Consider the following 24,681-nt stretch of genomic DNA (forward strand, 5'->3'; position numbering starts at 1 on the left):
GAACAGCCGGGGTAGTATCGATGTGCGTCCACAGAGAGGCTGACAATGTACCAATACACGATTCATGTACCGACTTTAGAACAGCCGGGGTAGTATCGATGTGCGTCCACAGAGAGGCTGACAATGTACCAAGACACGATTCATGTACCGACTTTTGAACAGCCGGGGTAGTATCGATGTGCGTCCACAGAGAGGCCGACAACGTACCAAGACACGATTCATGTACCGACTTTAGAACAGCCGGGGTAGTATCGATGTGCGTCCACAGAGAGGCTGACAATGTACCAAACACGATTCATGTACCGACTTTAGAACAGCCGGGGTAGTATCGATGTGCGTCCACAGAGAGGCTGACAATGTACCAAGACACGATTCATGTACCGACTTTAGAACAGCCGGGGTAGTATCGATGTGCGTCCACAGAGAGGCCGACAATGTACCAATACACGATTCATGTACCGACTTTAGAACAGCCGGGGTAGTATCGATGTGCGTCCACAGAGAGACAATGTGATGTACCATACATCGATGTACGACAATGTACCAAGACACGATTCATGTACCGACTTTAGAACAGCCGGGGTAGTATCGATGTGCGTCCACAGAGAGGCCGACAATGTACCAAGACACGATTCATGTACCGACTTTAGAACAGCCGGGGTAGTATCGATGTGCGTCCACAGAGAGGCCGACAATGTACCAAGACACGATTCATGTACCGACTTTAGAACAGCCGGGGTAGTATCGATGTGCGTCCACAGAGAGGCCGACAACGTACCAAGACACGATTCATATACCGACTTTAGAACAGCCGGGGTAGTGTCGATGTGCGTCCACAGAGAGGCCGACAATGTACCAAGACACGATTCATGTACCGACTTTAGAACAGCCGGGGTAGTATCGATGTGCGTCCACAGAGAGGCCGACAATGTACCAATGTACGATTCATGTACCGACTTTAGAACAGCCGGGGTAGTATCGATGTGCGTCCACAGCAGTCAACTTGTTAAGGGTGTGAAACTAAGAAATATGTGAAGGAAACAGGATTTTTCGGACATTTGCTATCGTTCAGTCATATAGAATATGTTATACAAGTATAACTGCAGTTGTAAACCGATTTGACATTTGTAATAAACCAATGCAGAGTACAGTATGGTTTTAAGAAGTTCATCTAATATGAAGAAGTAATAAAAATGCCTACTCCCGTTCCCTCCTTTTATGCCACCATCTTGTTTCTGCTTTGACGAATGCAATTAACTTAGTTTAACATCGATTTTACTTAAGTGTTCGTTAATTATTCGCCTGAGGAATAGATCAAATTGCACATCTCAAAACTTAGTGTTACTGATTTTTTTTATTACTGAACGATGGCAAATGTCTGGATAATCCTGTTTCCTTCACAATCCATTAATCGTCATAAACAAACTTCACCTTCAACAAGAGATATAGCTTACGAAATATGCATGGATTGGTCATTTAAATTTTCTTCTCCCTTTCATTTTTGAACCCAACAAAAATAGCGTGGCTGAAGATCAATGTTTTCAGAAAGGACAATCAGTTTTATAACAATCCGGGTTGTTTCTTATTTTCAGGTTTGCTGCATACCGGATCGGGACGAGTACAAACAGTATTCATGCCTTCGCAGAATTAATGATTCTAAAAGTACAAAAAATAGAAAAACAGTAAAAATACTTAAAAACTGTTCAATTAACGTGTTGAGGTTTAACCGAATATACCCACTTTGATTAAGTCAAAGATATTAAGTCAGTGGATAGTAATATTAACCTGAAACTCGCTTCTTAAGTTATAACAATTGTCCCTAAATTCAGAAATCGTTACCAGTAACGAGGATGAAGAGAGGGTTGTGATCTCGTAGCAATCAGGCTCCTCAGTAAGAGCTCTGAGATGGAAATTAACGGCAGGTTGAATGCTTTGAGGTGACTGACGAGATGTCAGATGAACGGTTCACCAGTTGAGCGTCTCTCTTTTGTGCTCCCACGGTTCATCACATTCTCCCTTACGTTGTTCTCTCTGGGTGTCTAAACATTCGTCTTTTAGGTTACTGACGAGATGTCAGATGAACGGTTCACCAGTTGAGCGTCTCTCTTTTGTGCTCCCACGGTTCATCACATCCTCCCTTACGCTGTTCTCTCTGGGTGTCTAAACATTCGTCTTTTAGGTGACTGACGAGATGTCAGATGAACGGTTCACCAGTTGAGCGTCTCTCTTTTGTGCTCCCACGGTTCATCACATCCTCCCATTACGTTGTTCTCTCTGGGTGTCTAAACATTCGTCTTTTAAGTGGCTGACGAGATGTCAGATGAACGGTTCACCAGTTGAGCGTCTCTCTTTTGTGCTCCCACGGTTCATCACATCCTCCCTTACGCTGTTCTCTCTGGGTGTCTAAACATTCGTCTTTTAAGTGGCTGACGAGATGTCAGATGAACGGTTCACCAGTTGAGCGTCTCTCTTTTGTGCTCCCACGGTTCATCACATTCTCCCTTACGTTGTTCTCTCTGGGTGTCTAAACATTCGTCTTTTAGGTTACTGACGAGATGTCAGATGAACGGTTCACCAGTTGAGCGTCTCTCTTTTGTGCTCCCACGGTTCATCACATCCTCCCTTACGCTGTTCTCTCTGGTGTCTAAACATTCGTCTTTTAGGTGACTGACGAGATGTCAGATGAACGGTTCACCAGTTGAGCGTCTCTCTTTTGTGCTCCCACGGTTCATCACATCCTCCCTTACGTTGTTCTCTCTGGGTGTCTAAACATTCGTCTTTTAAGTGGCTGACGAGATGTCAGATGAACGGTTCACCAGTTGAGCGTCTCCCTTTTTTTCTCCAATGGTTCATCACATCCTCCCTTACGTTGTTTCTCTTTGGATGTCTAAACATTCGTCTTTTAAGTGACTGACGCGATGTCAGATGAACGGTTTACTAGTTGAGCGTCTCTCCTTTGTGCTCCACGGATAAATTTTGTTATGAGACGTGTTTTATGTATTAAGGATTTCATTGAAATTATAGCATTTAAATTCTTTTGAATATATTATATTTAATATTTAAATCTCAACTTGGGTAATTGAATTCATCGACTGTATCATAGTTGAACTTAACTGGACATGTTCGTAAATAACTGTGAAAGAAAACGCCCAAATAAGCTTGAGATTTTAATAATGTAAGTAAGTTAGATCTTGGATGTTACTGTTGAAGTGTAGAGTAATAGGAACGTTACCTAAACTGGAGCAGTAAACCCACTTAACCACGAGGAGTGCTAACTTCTCAATCAAACCCGACCCGACCCGCAAGTGCCGAGGGCTCATCTAATTTATACTACTCTCAGGTCTTCCAGGCGTTCAAGAGATTACAAAACCTCAGTCAGAAACTTTCCTTCGGCACTAACATCGCACCAAGACTGACACAAGGATTTCTTCTAAAGTTAAAAAGAGAAGTTTGTGAGGTCTGTTGACTTAGAAAAACACGGAATTTATCGCGGGAAACACTTCTGGCAAAAGATTATATTACGGAGGTAATGTAACTGTATTGTGATCGTGCTCGTGGAACCGTGGCTTTGTTATCTAAGATACACCCAGTATGTACTAAGGATGATGATGGATGGGACACTTCTTTGTTCACCGGCTTTGTTAAACAAGAGTGTCCCTGGCAGAGTCTTTGTCTCGGGATCAATATTCTGATCGTGCTCGTGGAACCGTGGCTTTGTTATCTAAGATACACCCAGTATGTACTAAGGATGATGATGGATGGGACACTTCTTTGTTCACCGGCTTTGTTAAACAAGAGTGTCCCTGGCAGAGTCTTTGTCTCGGGATCAATATTCTGATCGTGCTCGTGGAACCGTGGCTTTGTTATCTAAGATACACCCAGTATGTACTAAGGATGATGATGGATGGGACACTTCTTTGTTCACCGGCTTTGTTAAACAAGAGTGTCCCTGGCAGAGTCTTTGTCTCGGGATCAATATTCTGATCGTGCTCGTGGAACCGTGGCTTTGTTATCTAAGATACACCCAGTATGTACTAAGGATGATGATGGATGGGACACTTCTTTGTTCACCGGCTTTGTTAAACAAGAGTGTCCCTGGCAGAGTCTTTGTCTCGGGATCAATATTCTGATCGTGATCGTGGAACCGTGGCTTTGTTATCTAAGATACACCCAGTATGTACTAAGGATGATGATGGATGGGACACTTCTTTGTTCACCGGCTTTGTTAAACAAGAGTGTCCCTGGCAGAGTCTTTGTCTCGGGATCAATATTCTGATCGTGATCGTGGAACCGTGGCTTTGTTATCTAAGATACACCCAGTATGTACTAAGGATGATGATGGATGGGACACTTCTTTGTTCACCGGCTTTGTTAAACAAGAGTGTCCCTGGCAGAGTCTTTGTCTCGGGATCAATATTCTGATCGTGATCGTGGAACCGTGGCTTTGTTATCTAAGATACACCCAGTATGTACTAAGGATGATGATGGATGGGACACTTCTTTGTTCACCGGCTTTGTTAAACAAGAGTGTCCCTGGCAGAGTCTTTGTCTCGGGATCAATATTCTGATCGTGATCGTGGAACCGTGGCTTTGTTATCTAAGATACACCCAGTATGTACTAAGGATGATGATGGATGGGACACTTCTTTGTTCACCGGCTTTGTTAAACAAGAGTGTCCCTGGCAGAGTCTTTGTCTCGGGATCAATATTCTGATCGTGCTCGTGGAACCGTGGCTTTGTTATCTAAGATACACCCAGTATGTACTAAGGATGATGATGGGTGGGACACTTCTTTGTTCACCGGCTTTGTTAAACAAGAGTGTCCCTGGCAGAGTCTTTGTCTCGGGATCAATACCCTCAATACCCAGCTCGTCTCAGATTAGCATCTTGCCGTTCTGTTCTGTTTTCTTCATCCTTTCCCTTTTTTCGCTCCCCTCATGTATATTAATTTTGAACGTTAGAAGTTTCTTTTTTATTAATATTTACTTACTTCATGAAATAATATTATCATTTTCATAACGGATGAAAGCCTGGTGTTGGCTTTTAATGTATGCTAATCAATTTAAACAAATAGGGCTAAAATTCTTATCATTTTTCAAGTGTGCATATAATTTTAAAATCACTAAAATATATAAACATTAAATAAATTATATATATATATATATATATATATATATATATATATTATGTTTATATATTTTAGTGATTTTAAAATTATATGTACACTTGAAAAATGATAAGAGTTTTAGCCCAATTTGTTTAAATTGGTTAAATTTAAACAAATTGGGCTAAAACTCTTATCATTTTTCAAGTGTACATATAATTTTAAAATCACTAAAATATATAAACATTAAATAAATTATATATATATATATATATATATATATATATATATATATATATATATATATATATATATATATATATATATATATATATATTATATATTTATTTTTTTCATTTAATTAAAAATTACTTTTTTATGTTGAAAATGTTAATTAAATTTACAAGACAATTAAAACTATGGTTATATTTGTTATATACCAGTAGGTTAGTATTCCTTAAAAACTTATTAATGCTATTATTATTGCCACACATAATATTGCAAAAAGTTACAATTTTAGAAGATCAGATGTCATAATTTAGTCTGACACCAGTTTTGATATGTAACACCATTCATTATTAATCATTATCTCCAACAAAGACAAAAATTTTATTATTTTATCCCTCTCAAATAAGTTTTGCTTGTATTGAAGTAAGTAACAACTCAGGGCATTACATAAATAAAAATTATTCCATTCATTTGTGGTCAATAAATATCAAATTTTGCTGTGGATACGCTGGTCTTCTGAGAGACACTTCAGAGTTGTATAACTAAATAAAATGAAATGTTGGACAATAAAACCAATAAAAATTGGTCTCAATCAAAAATTTTATATTGTGTTATTTTAGAATTTATGATGATTCTTCTGAGAATGATACAAGGATTTGATAATATTTTATTTGTCATGGTGAAGATTTAACAACTGAAACTGGTTACAGGCTAATCCATGAATTTAGTATTACTAAAAAGTGAAAGGGCCCCCATAATTATAAGGAACAAATCCAGAAAATGTGTCGACCAAAATTAGAATTTCATTTAAATCAATCAAATAGCCCATAGATAAATTTTTAGTGTGATCCCTGAGACAGTATTGAGCCATTTCAAGGTTTAGTTTAGACATACAAATCTTTACATTTATCTATTGGTCTGTTATTTTTGTACCATATGTTTTCAGATTGTGAGAACATACTATTAGCAAGTAAGGCAAAGATGCAGCTGTCAAGTTGGCAGATTTTTGAAATTGAAGTCCAAGGAGCCAAGCAAGAATTGTTCACGCAGCAAGATTTTGTTTGTGTGTTACAGCCCGAGAACCTGCTACTAGCAAGTAAGGCTAAGGGGGCAGCTGTCAAGTTGGCAGATTTTGGACTGGCAATTGAAGTCCAAGGAGAGCAGCAAGCGTGGTTCGGTTAGTATAGATTTTGTTTTTACCTTTACCATAGTTTAAATAGGGGTTTGTGGTCTAAGTCAGAAAATTCTTAAAGTACCTTAAAATAAATAATATATTTTGAACTTTGTAATGAAAACACAAATTGAACATTATAACTAATGTTCTATCTATTAATTAAAGAATAAAATTAAGATTTAAACATTAATAATTAAGGGTTTGTCTTTTTATATCTAGATTATGCTTTTTTAGATCTGAGTAAAAGAGAAAAATAACAGTTAAATATGCCTTTTAAGGATTAAATTTTAACTTAAAGGTGCAAAGAATTTTTCAGAAAATTAGAATGAAATGAATGTGATTGCCTATGTTCTTGTGTGCTTTGTGGTTACATTAATTGCCTGTTAATTAACGAGACACTCTATTACAGGTTTTGCTGGAACGCCAGGTTACCTCTCACCTGAAGTCCTAAAAAAGGAGCCTTATGGAAAACCAGTTGATATCTGGGCATGTGGTAAGATTTAATTGTTATTTCTCAACGCATTTATATTCATGTGGTGAAATATGTTTTCCTCCACTTGACTGCATTAAATACTCATTTAATTCATTCTAAATATTAATTAAAGTTAAAATTTTACCCAATAATGTACTTAAGTCTTTCAGTAGAATCCTTTTATATTATAAAATAGCCAAGCTAAACTGGGTCTATTGATCTCTATTAATTATTATGAATAACTAGTAGTTACCCAGGGCTTCGCACACTTTTTCACCTGGGGGTTTTGCACCTGTATGAGCACTTCTGGTTCGAGTGAATTATATTTACAACGCCAATGTCGAGTTTTTATGTCAAGCCATATAAAAAGTGTATATTTATGGTCATCTTAATTTACTCCTGTCTTAGTGTTCCAAAACTGATTTTGCCTCTTTCCCGATGAAAATATGTATACATATCCTCCACAGCTCTGTGTAGCCTATGTTTGTCAAAATACAACAAATATATGTTTCATAACAGTCTTTAATTTATAGTAAAATTTATACTACATTGTCTCTTATATCTGCACTGCTAGCAGTTAACCGCTGCTTTGCGTTTATGACCACTGCTGGTTTGAGTTAAATATATTTCCGTTGCCTATTTTGAGTTTACCTTGTTGCCACGATCAAGAGAATACATTAAAAGTTTATAACTATAGCCATTGTAAAACTAGTGAGGGTCAACGGAAACATTTTTATAATGGTATGAGCTATTGCGTAGTACATCAAATTAAAGAACTTAATGACACAAAGTAAAGCAATATTTTGAGTACTCTTGCTCATCATTACGGGTAATGGGTACCGTTTCAGCAGGGAGAATATCAGTGCTTAACATAGACTTCTAGTTTTTACCATTATCTGTCTTTTATCAAGACTTAAAAATTAAAATATTGTATGATATATTAGTATATAAACTATGTCATAATTATTAAGAAGTATCAATAGGTAATCAATGTATCCTTTATCCTTGTGAATAAAATTTTTATTTATTTTTGTAATTTACTAAAAAATATTTTAACAAGACTATTACGTTTGCAACTTATACATATTTGTAAGTAATTGGTTTATGTATTAGCCTGTATAATTTATTAGAATACAGAACGGGAAAATATAAATAATTTTGTTGCCACTAATATTTTGAATTTCCAATTTGGTTGTTTGTAATCAATGCAACAAAATCCAATCTGATGGTTGCAAAAGACTTTATACGGTGTATTCGAAGAAAAAAACATTTAAATTAAATTAAAACTAACTAAATCCTTTTGACCTCATGCAAATAATACTTCTTTTTAAATTGAAAGATCTGAAGTGCACCATACACAGAAGTTCCATAACATGTATTACACTACCCAGTAGCGTATATAAAGAAAATTATTTTGGGGGAGGACTGACAAACTGAGTGGTTGGTGTAAGAAGATTAACATGCCCTCCAAAAACAGAGCTCGGGAATTTTATACCAGAATAGTGTTGTGTTTTAAGACCTCATAAATGTTTTAACTTAAAACAAACTACTAGGTGCTTCGTGTTTGTCTTTAAACATTTTGAGGGAGGGGCTTGATTCCCCCTTATGTACCTATGATATTGCCTCATGTCCACCTTTAATTAGCCAGTACAATTCGAATACTGCAATAAAATCTCTCTTACCACCCTTGTCATTAAACTGCCTCACTCAGCAAACATATGGGGTAGAAGTGAACACTGGACCAAACTTTGTAAAAACTTAAACTAACAGAAAGTAAACCAACACAATTTTTGAACTGCACCTTTTATTCTGAAGTAGACTTGAGTTGGACATGCAAGTTCAATGTTTGACTCTCAAACTGTCAATCAACATTTCGATCTGATGCGCATGTGTTTTGACAGTTCATATAGTACATAAATCAACACTATCACCACTGTTTATATACCGTTTCAAAAGAATTGCTGATTTTAATTTGTTTTGCTGTTTTGGCAACAATGATGTCATAAATCTTGCAAGAAAGATCATCTTCGGCTAGCAATTTTTAAAATTAGTGATAAACAATGGGTATCGTTTATAATGTTGGTTTATAGCTTTGTATTAAGCTATACTATGCTAAATTTTGATTTATTTTGGAAATATTTAGTTGTAAAAATAATATTTTTTTTGCTAAGTTTATAATAATAGTATCAATAATAACAAATTTAGGTATTTTCCATCACTTATAAAAAGTAAAAAATTAGGAATTGGTTATTAATTTATTCATTGTTTTGTAGTGCATATCACTCATATCTTTTTAATTTTAGAAACATTCTGTGTAAAAATGATATTTTTTGTAAATTTTTGAAAATAATCGTACCACTACTAACAAATTTAGCTTTCGTGTACAATTTATGGTTTTTACTATATGTTTATAATTTTTCTTCAATAGAATCTAGATAGTATTATATATTTTCATCTTAAACTAGATAAAATAAAGAATAAATTGGCTATCTCAGATTTTATAATTATAATATTATCACACTTTATCAGGGGCAGTCCTACCTGTTTTAAAAAAAACATGTAGTGTAGTTTTTTTTATAGTTTATGAATAATTTTTTATACCACAATTATCTCCACATTTTCATGCAAAATTACTTATTACACATACAGGTTTATGGTAAAAATGTATTTTTTACAAAATGTTTTAAGTACGGGTACAAAACACTCCAAAATGTCCTGCCATCTGAGAAAAACATGACTGCCAGTCTGAGGGTTAAACAGTTATTTAAATTTTTAATGAATTTTGTACATAAAGATATTTTAGTCACTTCTTTTTCAGATATTTTAGCTAAAACATTTAAAATTACAACCATTTTGAAATTTAAATTGCAAATCTAACCATTTTGTTATTGTTCGATCTCAAATCAAACCAGTAAAGAGTTTACTAACGATTTTTTTTTAATTTGTTGATTATTTAAAAAAATATGATTTTTAAACTAAAAAACCACATACAGACAGACAGAGGACAAAAAAAAGAGATTAAATCATGGGTTGCATATAATTTTTGGCTCATTTTGGTCAATTAAACAATATAATACAGATTTTGTTCAGAGTTTTGTTGCACTCTTTATGTCTGCTAATTATTTACCTATATAAAGTACAAGATCAATATAAACTAATATTAAATTTTAACGAATGCATCTATGTAACTGTTCGATGTCTTCTTGAGACCAACAACTCAATCAAATCCTCATTACAACTTTTCACCAAACCTCTTCAAATCTTTAGATATTACTTCTGTCAGTACTAAACTTGAGCAAGTTTTGTTCATGTTGTTGGACTCCATAAGAAACAATCACTATAATGTGTGTTTTCAACTTGAATGCCTTATAGTTATTATTTTATTAATGTTCTTTATAACATAAAGCACTGGATTTCGTTCATTTTTATTTAACGTGTAATATACTTTTTGTGATATATTTTTTACATTTTCAGTGTTGTTTAAAAATACATAATTTTAGAGAGGGTATTTGTAACACCTGATTGGTGCTAATTGTAAAATAATTGTATTACAAAAATTTAAGACTCTATACAGTTATGATATTTCTGCAGTGTTAATCACCATAAATTCTGCTCTTTGTCATGTAGTTTTCAGGTATGTTTTTGTACTAATGAATTATATACTCACCTGACAAAGATAATAGGGAACAATTGCTCTACATTTCTGGGATGAGGACATTGGTCCTCATTGTTTATACATGGTAGTTCACCTGTTGCCTGACTTTATGTTACAGGTGTTATCTTATACATTCTACTGGTCGGTTACCCACCTTTCTGGGATGAGGACCAACATAGGCTGTATGCGCAAATCAAGGCTGGAGCATACGATGTGAGCATACGATCATTGATTGCAATTCTTTTTTACCTGATAACATTTTAAATACACCCTGTGTTCATTTATTATGACTTAGCCCTAACTACATAAGTTTCTGATTTAAAATAATAAATTTTAAATAATAATATTTTTAATTGTTTTGTTCCGAACAAATTGAAGAATATAAACAAAATGTTTGATTAAAATTAAGGAATAGTGTTATTTTTTAATATTAATTTTTCTGAACAAAACCATAGTAATAAATTAAATGATTTGTTCTTCTCCAACTTCTATGACATTAGGTTTTTAAAACTTGGCTCCATTGGTTCTGATGCCTCTTGTTTGTTGTGTCTGTGCAGTACCCATCACCGGAATGGGACACGGTGACTCCAGAAGCCAAGAACCTTATCAATCAGATGCTGACTGTGATTCCCTCCAAGCGGATAACTGCCTCAGAAGCTCTAAAACATCCATGGATCTGCGTAAGTATCTTGTTGCCACGATCAAGAAAATACATTAAAAGTTTATAATTAATGCCATTGTAATTTACTTTGTAGGATTCCATAGTTGATTTTGTTTTATTTCCCAATCAAGAAAATATATAACACAGACAAGGAAGGCTACTTCTGTCAAGAGAGAAGGACTAAGTGGTCAGTTAAACTGAAGTGGGCAACCTTGGAATTACTTTCAGTTGAAGTGTAACAATGTAGTTGAAATTTAGAATTGAGTAAATGGAATGATCCAGAAAATAAATACAAAATGGTCACTCTGGCTAAAGTTAAATTCGGTGGGAAAGGTATATTGATAGTTTTCTTGCTTTTACTATTGAATAAAACAGAACTTCAATTTTTAGTTCTCATATGGCATTTTAATTAATCTTTTTGGATGGTCTTAAAGGAAAATTGGTTGTGGGGGAATGAAACACGTAAAGAATATATTCTCAGTATGTTACTGTTTTCATTTAATTGTCAGTAAAGATGTAATGATTTTTTTTTGTGTGATAATTTAACCACTGTTTTCTGTGTGAATATGTAATGAATGAAATGAAATGAAAAATGTCTTTATTGGAGGCGAAGTTAGGACTACAAAGTCCTCTCTACCACTTAACCTCGATGTGACAATCGAGGTTAAGTGATAATAATTGTTTCAGTGACAATTTAACCACTATTTTCTATGTAAAGATTTAATTAATTTGTTTTAGTGAGATTTTAACCACTGTTTTCTGTGTTCCAGCAACGGGAGAGAGTGGCATCTGTGGTACACAGGCAAGAGACTGTGGATTGCCTCAAGAAATTCAATGCTCGGCGTAAACTTAAGGTGAGTGAGTATTAAACTATAATGGTGGTTTGATTCTTTTCAAATCATTTCATGGTTGAGCTTCAATAAGCTTTATATAAGGTGGGGGCTGTTATTGACTGACGACTATTAAACAAGTGCCAGCCGCAAGTTCTTCAGTTTAACATAGTCCCAATGGCATTGCCTCTTAAAATGAAGAATACTTTTTTTTTGTACAGATGTGATGCATCCTATTTTAATAAGCAACAGAATATTTTGTGAAAGTATTAAGTTCAAGATAATCAAAATATCAGTTCATTGAAAACTGGAATTTAGGTCAAACACACATTTTCTTATTTGGTTATAAACACTCAATAAACAGTTTAATAAAATAATTAATAGTTCTTTTAAGATCTTTGTAAATTAGACTTTCGTGTTGGATTTAATCAAAATCAAACTATTTCTGTAGTGTTTAACTGTGATTAGAGATTTTTTGTTTTAATTTTGTCTAAAATTACAAATTTGGCCTTTTTATAATATTTTTATAAGAGGTTTAATTTACGGTTTTTAATGTGTTGTTAATCATATAGTGGAATGCATTTAAGCACAAGTAATACAAGTTTAATTGATTAAAAATCATTTTTATTGATTGATAAATTGATTAAAAAACACTTGAATATAAATTAGAAACACACAAAATGAGAATATATGTTCAATATATTCAATTTACAAAACAATTTACCTTCCACACGTAAGCTTATAGACTTTAAAAAGACAAGATCACATGGAGCTTGAACTTGACGTGCTAAAAAGAAAATTGGAACAGTGTTATAAACGACCCCCAACGAAGCTCTTCATTGTGTATTAATAATTGTGCCCAAATATAACATAAACCCCAAGCAAAACTACAGTAAACCAAAGAAAAACAGGCAGAAGTCTAATGGTCAAACTACCACCAAATTAAGCAAGTATAAAAATTCTGGTAGAAAAAGGAATCTCATTAGAATTTCCCTGCAAATAACAAAGCCATAAATACACTATATCAAGAATACAGGCTAAGTACGATAGCTAGCCATGCATTAACATAAGAACTGTCTACAACTACATTGAAAGGAAATCCAGCCACTCAAAAACTCACAGGTAACAGGAGCAACTGGGGGAATCAAGCAAACGCAGATAGAAGACCTGTTACTTACTACATTGACAGGGGAATCAATGCACTCGACAACTGGCAACTGGACCACCTTGATAAATTATCCAAAACCAGACAGAATGACTGTTAATTACTGTATTGACAAAGGAACCAACCCATCTGACAACTTGCAACTGGATGTATTAGCCAAACCCAGGTAAAAAAGCTGCTACTTACTACATTGAAAGGGGTACTAACCCATTCGACAAGTCACAGGCAACTGGACAAACGGGAAATCAGCCAAACACAGACAGAAAAACTGTCAATTACTATATTGTTAGAGGAGCCAACCCACTTGTAGAGTGAAAACATCATAAGTTACATCACTTCCTAGTTCAACATCATATCAACAAAGCAAACCACCTAATTTAATCAGGATATTATTTAATTAACTCAACTAAATTGTGAATGTGTACATGTCAGGCATTGAATCTGGTTTCCTTATACACTGGGACGGCATATTTATAGTTGAATGATCAAAAACGGAGGGACTGGGCATTAGCATGATTCAACAAACCATTCGCTCCGTGACTAGAATTTAAGGAAACAAGCGAGCGAAATGAGTATGTGGCTATAGCAAGTGGTATTGCAAAGCAGTACACAATATACTAAATGCAATTTTTGACGTGACAACGTCTTAAATTAGGTTGCGGCTCGGAGTCACTCATGAAAAAGTGTAACGCCCGGTAACGTTACGATGCTCGTCCAGTGGGTCCGCCGCACGGGATCCGCACGGGATCCGCACGGGATAAAGCAGATAACTGTGGGTCCGCCGCACGGGATAAAGCAGATAACTATGTTTATTCTTGAAAATGTGGAGTGCTTAGATTCGTCATTTACAACAACTACAAAAATAAAGGTAAATAATTGTACACTGATATTTCATTATCGTAAACTATGATTGATTGATTAATTGTTAGATTGACACAAAAGTTGAGAAACTGAGTTTATAGGTTATGTCATACTATTGACAAATGTTGATAGTGTTAAGTAAATTATTAGTTTAAATCACTCTGCTATCAATCGTAATTCAGTCGATTGAGAAGAAACAGCGCGTATTGCTAGTCAAACATTTAAAATAACAAATTATAACCTCTAACCTGTCATAACAGTGCGACCAAACAAACGAACTAAACCGACCAATCACCACGCGCGGAGTTAGAATTTAACTGTGTTTAGCAAGAATTTCAAATTCCAATTTTAGTAAATGTTTTATTCAACTTTACCATTTACAATAACAAATTTTAATTAATTTCAAAATATGTACAATGTTTTAGTAAACAAAATATATTTCTATAGTTAAAATTTGTGCAATTCTTATTTTCATTCAATTCCTTGTTCCTATTGTGCAATTTAATAATATTCATATCAATAAATATTCTACCGAGAAAAAGACGTTGTCACGTAAAATCTTCGCCCGTAAAACCGACTTTACAGGCAACCATAATTTTTTTATGACAGAAAATCATAGTGATGAGGTGTATTTTACTGATTAGGTGTATAAATACTGATATAATTCCTAGACCGGACCAAGGAAATACATAGATGGCGAACATGGATTGTGAAGTAAGAACATGTACTTTACTTGTATCATGTATCATGTTTACATTTGCATGACAACTGTCATAAGGTAAGTATTGAAATGTGTAGTATTGTTGTTGTTGGTTTTAGTTTTTAATTTTCAATAATATTATCTGTATCTATACAATTTAGAAAACAGTTCTGTTTAGAATCCAACCTCATTACAAAATTATATATATACAGTGGAGTCTCGCTAATCCGAACACGTGTAATCCGAACGTCGGTTAATCCGAACAGGTCCAGGAGGAATTATTTATAACGATAATGAACAGTTATAGGAACTAATTACTTAAAAAATGAAAATGGGTGCATCATTTCGTACATAAACAAAGAAAACTTTAATTACATAGACATACAGTATTTTATTAAGACAAATTGTGTACGGTACAGTACATAAATAATGAAGTTAAATACAGTACCAAATTGAAACTTATAGGTTAAGTATGAGTTAAATTACTGTATTAAGAAGTGAAATCAAACAAAAATTGGACGTACAGTACTGATATTATTATTGAGTACAATATTAATTGTTAAAAGACATAAATTCAGTTATTGTCTTCTGTCGCATTGAAGAGAGTCTATTGGATGACGCGTAGTTTCACCATCGTGTCATAAACATGATATCGGCAGTTGTATCAGTAGCCTGTTGCTCTAAGTATCGTAGTGCAAGCTTAAGCGCTGCTGCACCGTCTGCGTGTGGCACCAACTCTCCTTTATCACCCAGGTTCTCGTCGTCCCGTAGCGCGTGGACCCGTACAATATCCAGTACGCTCACATTGCTTAACAATAGAACTCTCACACTAAATACGGTAAATGTGCTTAGTATTCGCAAACACGTTTATTTGTCAAGAAATACAATGCAACAGTCAGAAAACATGTTTTAATAAACAATGTTGATAATTCTATAACAAAATAGACCCATTCTCAAGTTTAAAACCGTATTTTTCTGTAATTCTGGCTAATCCGAACAATCACATAATCCGAATAGGGCTCGGTCCCAATTAGGTCGGATTAACGGGACTCTACTGTATATAGTTTCTCAGGGCAAAATCTTATATAAGAATTATTGTAATTTTGCTTAATCCTTCGTCCTGTTAATCATAAACATTGAAAAATGGGTATCTGATGAATGATATATGAATAATTCTGTTGTTTAAATGTCGTAGGACCCTGTTATATTACATCACAACTGCTTTCACTAAGAAAGCTATGAATTCAACTTTGGAGTTCCTTTAAATTGGCCTTAAATAGTTCAAGCGTTACTGATATCGTGGGGATTTTTAATCAAATACATACACAGAATATAGCAAAATGTTGCGTAGAACTTGCTGACAAAGCCTGGGTATGTGTTTGTAATTTATAATGTACTTTATTTTTCATAACATCAATTATTAATTTCTTTGTTTATATATTCTCAAATGTAAGTATTATTGATTCATTGATGAAATATTCATTTCATTCAGTCACAAAATAAATTTAAATTTGTTAAATTTTCTGATTGGTTTCCTATACTCTTTCATAATTCAACTCTCTCACTTCTTAGCGCTTCTTTACCATTTTCATTTATGTTTTTTTCAGTGATTTTTTATTTTATGTGGTTAGTATTATTTTTAATATACTTAGTTATAAAATTACCTTGAAAGTTATCAGTGTAATTTGAATTAAAATATAATTAAAATTGATTGATCAGTCATTGATTAGGTTAAATTTAGATTTCACAGATTATAAAACATTGATAAAATCAATTCAGCTGATAAAATCATTTTACCATTTGTTCATGTGTAAAATCTATCTTAAATTAAAACAAAATTAAAATTTTAATTGCAAAATACATATAAAATTTTGAATTTATGTTTTTAAATTTATTTTTAATGCAGATATTTTCCTGATGATAAAGTCAAACAATAATGTAAATGATGCATTCTCCTTAATTTCTTACGCATGTAGATTGTATAGAAGTTTTCCAAAAGATGATTAGTTTTATTCTTGTACAGTGTAATACACTAATCGTAGTAATAGTAAGTTGCAAATTACTGATGGTTATTTATGTGAACATTTATTTGAGCGCTGAAGAAAATTTGGTCTTGTTTCAAGTAGTGTGCATTTAGAGATTTTAAATAATTCTGTTTTTGCCAAAGGTACAATATATTTTCTATTTCTTGTACAAAGAAATAACAAACAATTTTTTTAACTGTGCCAGGTTTACACGCAGATACACCATATACATGGGTGTGCCTTACAGTTATATCTGCAGGCCTGCGTCCCTCACATCGCAAGACTAAATGTCAATAAAAGAATAGCACTGGCTTTTGGTTTACTTTTTACATGATCCATTTTGCTTCCTCATAAATCCTTATATTTATGCATTCCTATATATTTGCAGCATGTTTGTGAATTTTAATGTACAAAATAAACTAAAACAAGATGATACTGATACTCCCATATGCCGCTCTTTAAAGCTTCTTGAAAAAACACTCATAAGATACATTTTTCTTAATCTCTTTGTAAATTTGTTTATATTTTCTACTATATTTTACTAGTACATACTACATTTACAGTACCATTCATGAAGTGACTTAAAATAAGAATTATTAATAAAAATCAAACACTGTTATTATTAGATACCTTTGGTGGATTTGAAAGAACATGATTTGTAACAATCTGTACGTGTTGGCAGGGGGCGATCTTGACAACGATGTTGGCCACTCGGAACTTCTCCAGTAAGTATGAACCTCAAGGTAAGTATCTCGTGAGCCCCAGTCACTAGGATACTGCGTGTCTGTGTGGCTCCGGAGTCTGCAGCTGTATGTGGTGCCTGATGCATGTCCTAGTCACCACTGCGCTACGCAGGCTCCGGTCGGCCCGCGCGACACTGCCATATGTGTAAATATGACTTGTCTGTCACAGGTAGATTGGTTGTACAGACAGTTCTGTAAATAATGTGAAACAAACGCTTAAGGTTCGGTGTTAGCACTGGTAGACGGTACTGTACTCTACACATCTGGTCTTGTTTCATTACGTATATACCTACAGTAATTCTCATATTACGTTAACATTATACAAATGAAACAATGCCGGAATAAGACCACTTATTAGTCAAGAGGTTGGTTCTGCTAATTAAAATATGATGTAATTAATTTTTCTTAGTTGATGTATATCAGTCTAAAAATAGCTGTGTTTTTAATACTAGCTACAGCTGGAAGAGTGAACTAATTCTTTATGGCAGATGTGGGTGTATATGATAGGTCTCTCTTCTTTTTTATACCTCTTCAAATATTGAAACAGAACCACTGTTAGTCACTGTTGGGTAATACACATAATGTAGCATTATTGTGTTATACTGAACCCATATCAAAAAACTGTTTACATTTTAAAAATAACAATAACAAATCAATTTAAAACCAACTTTCTAGTTTTTTTTTATTAATTTTCAGATAATTCTTTTTACTACATTTTTTTATTGTATCATTTTAGAAGTAAATTATACAAATAAAAATCCTATTCTCTTATCTGTATTTTTGGTTTACATCTTTTTTTTTACCCACTTAATCAATTTTATGGAAGTTAGCTAACAGTCATTGTAAACCCGTGGATATGAGAAAGAGTACTTTTAAAACATTCATAAAAAGTATTTATTGCTGTTTTCCATCAGCCCATACAATTTATATTACTTCAACTGCATTCAATTTTTTTACATTTATGTGAAATATTATTTTTTTAATTACTTTTATTCCTAATATTTTTTAATGGAAGGGAAACAACATATTCAGCATAAAATCTTGGTAGCACAAAAATACAATTTATTGCTCTAAAAAAAAAAAAAACTGGCAGCCAAGAGTAACATGTATAAAGTATTTATCACCCATCAATGATTGACCATGGTTCATTATTAACAATTTGATTCAATTTGAAAAAATATTAAGTACTTTGGTATTATCCAAGTGCCACTAATTTTGGAAGAGTTTATCTAACAGGTGACCTAAGAAAACTACATCATTAGAAAGAACAGACTTTATTTGACTGACTGTGAAAATTACATGTCATTTTTACTTTTATACGTTTAATCTTAAGGAAAAAAAGGCGCGACTCTTCTTATCCTCTTTACCAACAATTACAAACTTTTCCCATACAATATATTTTTATTTATAAAGTATTAAGATTATTTTTTATAAGAAGTGGAAATAGAAATAATATTGAACAACAAAAACAATATGTCACAAGAAATTTGCAAAGAGGTCTTATCCAAAAACCCAAAGTTAATAAACTAGCTTTCAGGCGTTCATTTTCCTACATGGGTCCACATTTGTTTAATCAAATTCCAAATAAAATTAAAAAAATTAAAACCTTAAATGCTTTTTGTAATGCTATAACTAATTGGTTACTTAGTCAAACTGAACAGATAGATATTATACACAACAGATTAGTCTAAAATATTCTTAAATGAATTCATTCTTTTTCTCATATGCAAACTAAAATTCGTCCCCTTTATAGACAATTATTTTATTTGATTGTATTCTCTATTAATTAGTAACCAATATAACAAAACAGTCTGTAGAATCTTAATATTGTTTAGTAACCATCTTAATATATCTTATAATCTTATAATATCTTATCTTATCTTGTAATATATATATATATATGTATGTTGATATATCTTGTATATCTTAATATGTATATATCTTAATATGTCTTGATGTATAATAATATAACATATCTTAATATTAATTAGTAACCAATATAACAAAACAGTCTGTAGAATCTTAATATTGTTTCCATTACTCTAAAATGTTAAGATAATATTGTCATTAGATAAATTGTATTTTTTACATAGATGATTTAAAGTCTTCAATATATTAGTCTTTTATGTATATTTAAACATTGTATGTACGAATAAGATTGACTAGAGTTTAAATTGATTAAGTTGTACTCTTATCAACGTTAATGTATTTTTATTTTAATGTTGATTTTAGTTAAATATAGTGAGAAGATTTCAATATACCGCAGTGATCTGCACATCAAGTCCTTTTCAGAGAAAACCGGACTGTTATCAGACCTTTCCTTGTTTATTGTTAGTTTTATCTAACCACGCAACTTGTTAATGTGGTTAGATTATATTCCTTAATAATCTTGTTTGTAAAGTTTATATTTTTTTGGAATAAATCTCATTATCTCATTATCTCTCATTATCTCATTTTGACTTCTTGTTTTCTGCCTCCCAAAAGGAAACACTGTCCCTATCTACTACTTGGTATTCTGCGATATAAGTAGGTTTAGATTAGGTTATCATAAATATGTAACTGTTAGTACTAAAGTTAAAGGTAACCTTTACATGCACTCATGTAATCTGAGTTTGAATTCAGGTACTTTTGTCGAGGGATTATTTTCTTTTTTTGTCAAAAGTGCGACCGAAGCCCACACTGATGGCCAGGGGCATTTCGGATAGGTATTTTTCCAACCTCAGATTATGTGTCAGATTATACAATGTGATCTGATGTCTGAAAATTTGGATGATATCTGAAAATGTGATGATGTCTGGGACGTGATCTGAGGTCAAAATAGTACTGATCGGAAATCCCCCTGGCCATCAGTGCAGGCTTCAGTTGCACCGGAGCCACCTTGCACTTCTAGCGAAAAAAAAGAAAAACATCTCTCAATTTCAAACTCAAATCACGTGAGCTCTCATTCACTTTTTATATTTATTATATTTTTTACATTTATTATACATATGTATATATTTACCTACTTATATAGCCAGTAACAAACTATAGATAGGGACCTTTTCGGAGACAGAAAACAAGAACCGATAGTCACAATGACATGTAATTTTCACAGTAAGTCCGATAAAGTTTGTTATTTTTAATAATGTAGTCTTTTTATGTGCTCGGTAAGAAAAACTCTTCCAAAAATAGTGCCCTTTGGATGATACCACAGTTCCCAAAATTAATAGGAAGGTAGATTTAAAACTCATTTTATATTACTACATTTAATGACCTGTAGGCATGTTTTTGTTTGTTTTTTAATGTATTAGTACAGAACCAATCTCGTGACCCGATCCCTAGTTGATTCATCTGTCACATCACTCCCAACACATTCCATTTCGATCCATCCACTTCCACAGGGAGAACTGCATTAGCAATAAATGGTAATGTTTGATTGTTCAGTTGACCAATTGTTAGTTTTGTTCTGTCAACGGTAACACGATATTACCCGGAGCTGGTAACTTGCACAAGAGAAGTTGACAGTTCAGAACTCTCTGTTCGTAGTGGTAGACGAGAATGTAGTAAACAAACTTTTTGTTAACAAAAACAACATTGTCTGCAAGTCTGCTCTGATCACTTGTAAAACAGCCATACTGCCATGCCCCAACGTAAAAAGGAAAAATCGATCTTTCATTTTAAAGCTTCTTATACATTTTTATCAGATAATCATTAACACTTTTAGTGCCACTTACTGACACAAATTTTTGTCACACACACACAAGTGCTTGACTAGTTGATTAAAAATTTCAACTTTGGAAGAAACGTTGCTTAAACTTTGTTTTTTAACCACAATATTTCTTGACTTTTTGTATTTTTTATTAACCAAACGTATTTTTAAATGAAAATAATAATAAAATTTATAAAATAGTACAAAAATTCAACTATTCCTTTAGGCTATCCTTAAGTTTTAACATAAAGAATAAAGGAACTGGTAGTATCAAAATTTGGCTTACAGTTTCCTACCTCATATATTAGACATTGTGCTAAGACTTCCAGAGTCTGTTAACTAGCTTCACATGGGGTGAAGTATAAATGGCTACAGTTTTATTGAAATCGGCATTTTGATTTTAAAAATCAATGATTTTGATTACACATTACAAAAAGTTAAAGTTTAATCATTTGTAACTTTTGATCAAACACTTTTAGAAAGATACAGTTTATTCTGAAGTCTTAAGTACGAGTATATAACAGACTAAAAATGGTGAAAAGTATACAACAAATTGTCTAAATGGTTCTTTCTGAGGAATTTTTTTATTAATTACATGATTTTGTTGATAAATGAAAAGAAAATGTAATTGAGTGTTTACTAATTGTAATCTTAGTACAATCTAAATTGGAGTTGTTTCTTATTCAATACATTGTGCTTCAAATACTTTATTTTTGTACAAAGATAAAATACATTGTAATGAAATAAATAATCAGTAAACGTTTAACATCGTTTTTGCATACCAAAAATTACTTTTTTTAATTAAACATTTTGTAAATGTCAGAAACTGATGTCACAAAGGTGCGACTAAAGCAGCTGAATGCAAGACAAGATCAAAGTTTGGAAGAAACGTATCAAATAGAAATCCAATATTATAACAAATTTAAATATAAAGCGGTTAATGTAGAATACATCTTTATTAAAATGTATTGTCAAAAAGTGTCAGAAGCAGCTATATGGTTGCGTAAAAAAATGTCCAGGAACAGAAAATTGAAGCACAGCTGGTCCGGAAAGTTTCACATTTTGTGGAACAGTAAAATTTGTCATACTTATCATCGGCACTAAAAGGGTTAAAATTTATTTGATTTTAACTTCCTAGAATTTTTCTAACAGAAATATCTAGTATTTAACTACATATTAAATATGTGGTACCATATTAAATGTGTTATGTGGTTTTGTTTGTTAAGTACCATATGAAATTTAACAGCATAATTAATTTTGTTCAAGTACAGATTTGAGTAATAGATTTTTTAAACCGTTTTTATTTTTATTTAAAAATAAAATACTATAATTTGGGTATGTTAAACCCTTCTCAAATATTTAGTTAAAAATCCACCCACACTAAATCAACACTGAGGAATTGCCTAAAATTATTTTTGTAGATTTGTTTAATACGTACTAGGTAATGAATTTTTAAACATTTCAGATATCAACATTTATGATAATTTGAATGGTCTATATATTAAAGTATGCAAGTAAAACATATTTTTTATTTTAAAATTACAATATATATTTTATTTATTTACAATATCTGAAATTTAGTGTTTTAGAAATATAGCCAGGATATTAAATAATGAAAAACATTTCATATTTATTAAATAAGCTTTAATCTTCATTGAATTTTGTTTTCAAAAATTATTCTTCACTAAAGATTTTTGCTTTTTAGTGTATCATTTAAAAAGTTTAAATTTTAGTGTTTAAATACAATTTTGAAAATTGGATCTTGTAGTTCGTTTATTGTTTTAAAGTTTATTTAAGGATTATGAATTCGATATTTTAAATATTTAATTAATATCCTCCTCATATGGTAAATCTCATGAAGAAATGTGAATTTTCAGGTATTCTCAATAACATATTTTAAATAAAAATATGTGATTGTTTAGTGACTTGATTAGTTTCCTCCAACAAAACAAATCGAATTCATAGAGCTTTAAAATTTGGTACCATTTTATTGATTTATGTATATATGACATTTTGAGAATTTAATATGACTTCCAGTCTTCTATAATATTGTGTTGTTAGAATTTCTACAAAAATAATTTTTAAGTCAATCCATTTGATTACAAGTAATTTGAAAACAGTGTTACTTGATATCCTCTAAAGCAATCAGTATCTGGTAGTATGTCATGTAACCGCTTAATGTTTGTTTTCAGAGGTTACAACGGACACGTAACCAATATTGCTTGTTTCCGTAGGTTACATGCTCTGTAATGAAATACATAATTAAACCAGAGAGACTTGCAGTTGCACCCTAGACCTGCATCAAGGTGTTGTATCGCAATGTCGGAACGTTGGTGTTGCATTGCGTAGGACTCTGTTGCTGTCACTAACTCTCAAACGGCGCGATTTGTCATAACCGCCTCCATAACTATTCTATCTTTCCACTAATATTTTTTCCTAATTATGGTTACATACAATGGCTTTCTTGACTTAACTCAATGTATGTTTAGTGGTTTCGGGTTCTGGTTTACAGGTAAGTAGTCTTGACCTTTGTAGGAATTTTGGTTACTTCTCGATTAGTTTTATATGAATAAATAATCCAACTAATTAAATAAAAGGAATTTTTAAGGACTTCTTAAAGTGTCTTTTTTATAATTGTTCACTACTTAAGGAAAGATTTAAATATTCTTCTTTTTTAGGATCATACACGAGGTTAAGTACATGTTCCATATGAGTTCAACTTTGTAAGTACAGGTTGTATTGTGTAGGTTGTAAGTACAGTAATTGTTTATTATCGGTTGATAGTGAAAGGTGTCTGCCATCCATTATTGCTGAACATAAATAAGTAAATACGAGACATTTCTTTTTAAACTTGCGTCAGACAAAGTTCTGACTCTTTTTAAACTGAAACTCTTCTTAAGAAAAGTGAAAAGTTATTGAGACATTAATAAGCTTTTGGCAGATACATTTCAAAGAGTCGAGGATGGAGAACAAGAAATCTTGCTTGTAGTTAGCTAGCCTCCAGAGAATATACAGGGTGTTCTGTTATTTGTCACACCACTTGGACTTTATAAATTAGTAGAGAGAGAGAATCAATTGTATGTGGGTAGTTTTTATTTTCTCTGTGTAGTTCACAAATATATAAATGATTCATTCTCCAACAAGGAATACATCTGTTTTGCATTTTCTTAACATATTTCAATCTCTCTTAAAATAGTCCTTCTGAATCAGTTAGATGAAGTAGATAGATTTTATTGATAATGTAATCAATTTATTATTATGGGATTTTCATCTTCTCAATACATAAATACTAATCAAGAAACAAAAATAATTGTTCATAACAAAAAGTTTAGGACACGTGATAAATAAGCATCTATGATCACTTAATTTTTTCTGT

The 24,681-nt window shown here is 32.6% G+C and overlaps 1 protein-coding gene across 22 annotated transcripts in view; it reads left to right on the forward strand.

Annotated features, from left to right (window-relative positions):
- The window catches only part of LOC124359040 (calcium/calmodulin-dependent protein kinase type II alpha chain), a 393,022-nt gene that overhangs the window by 311,688 nt on the left and 56,653 nt on the right, over positions 1-24,681 (forward strand). For 12 of the 22 annotated variants that reach the window (XM_046811403.1, XM_046811412.1, XM_046811419.1 and 9 more), the window contains exons 6-11: positions 6,407-6,509; positions 6,916-6,999; positions 10,752-10,846; positions 11,191-11,313; positions 12,065-12,148; positions 17,557-17,599. In XM_046811403.1, coding sequence (XP_046667359.1) covers positions 6,407-6,509; positions 6,916-6,999; positions 10,752-10,846; positions 11,191-11,313; positions 12,065-12,148; positions 17,557-17,599 — 532 coding nt within the window. Of the gene's footprint in view, positions 1-6,406; positions 6,510-6,915; positions 7,000-10,751; positions 10,847-11,190; positions 11,314-12,064; positions 12,149-17,556; positions 17,618-24,681 lie in introns of all 22 variants that reach the window. The other 10 variants (XM_046811406.1, XM_046811401.1, XM_046811405.1 and 7 more) reach the window with 1 other exon arrangement.

This window comes from Homalodisca vitripennis, chromosome 4, assembly GCF_021130785.1.
Source record: "Homalodisca vitripennis isolate AUS2020 chromosome 4, UT_GWSS_2.1, whole genome shotgun sequence".
Taxonomy (NCBI): domain Eukaryota; kingdom Metazoa; phylum Arthropoda; class Insecta; order Hemiptera; family Cicadellidae; genus Homalodisca; species Homalodisca vitripennis.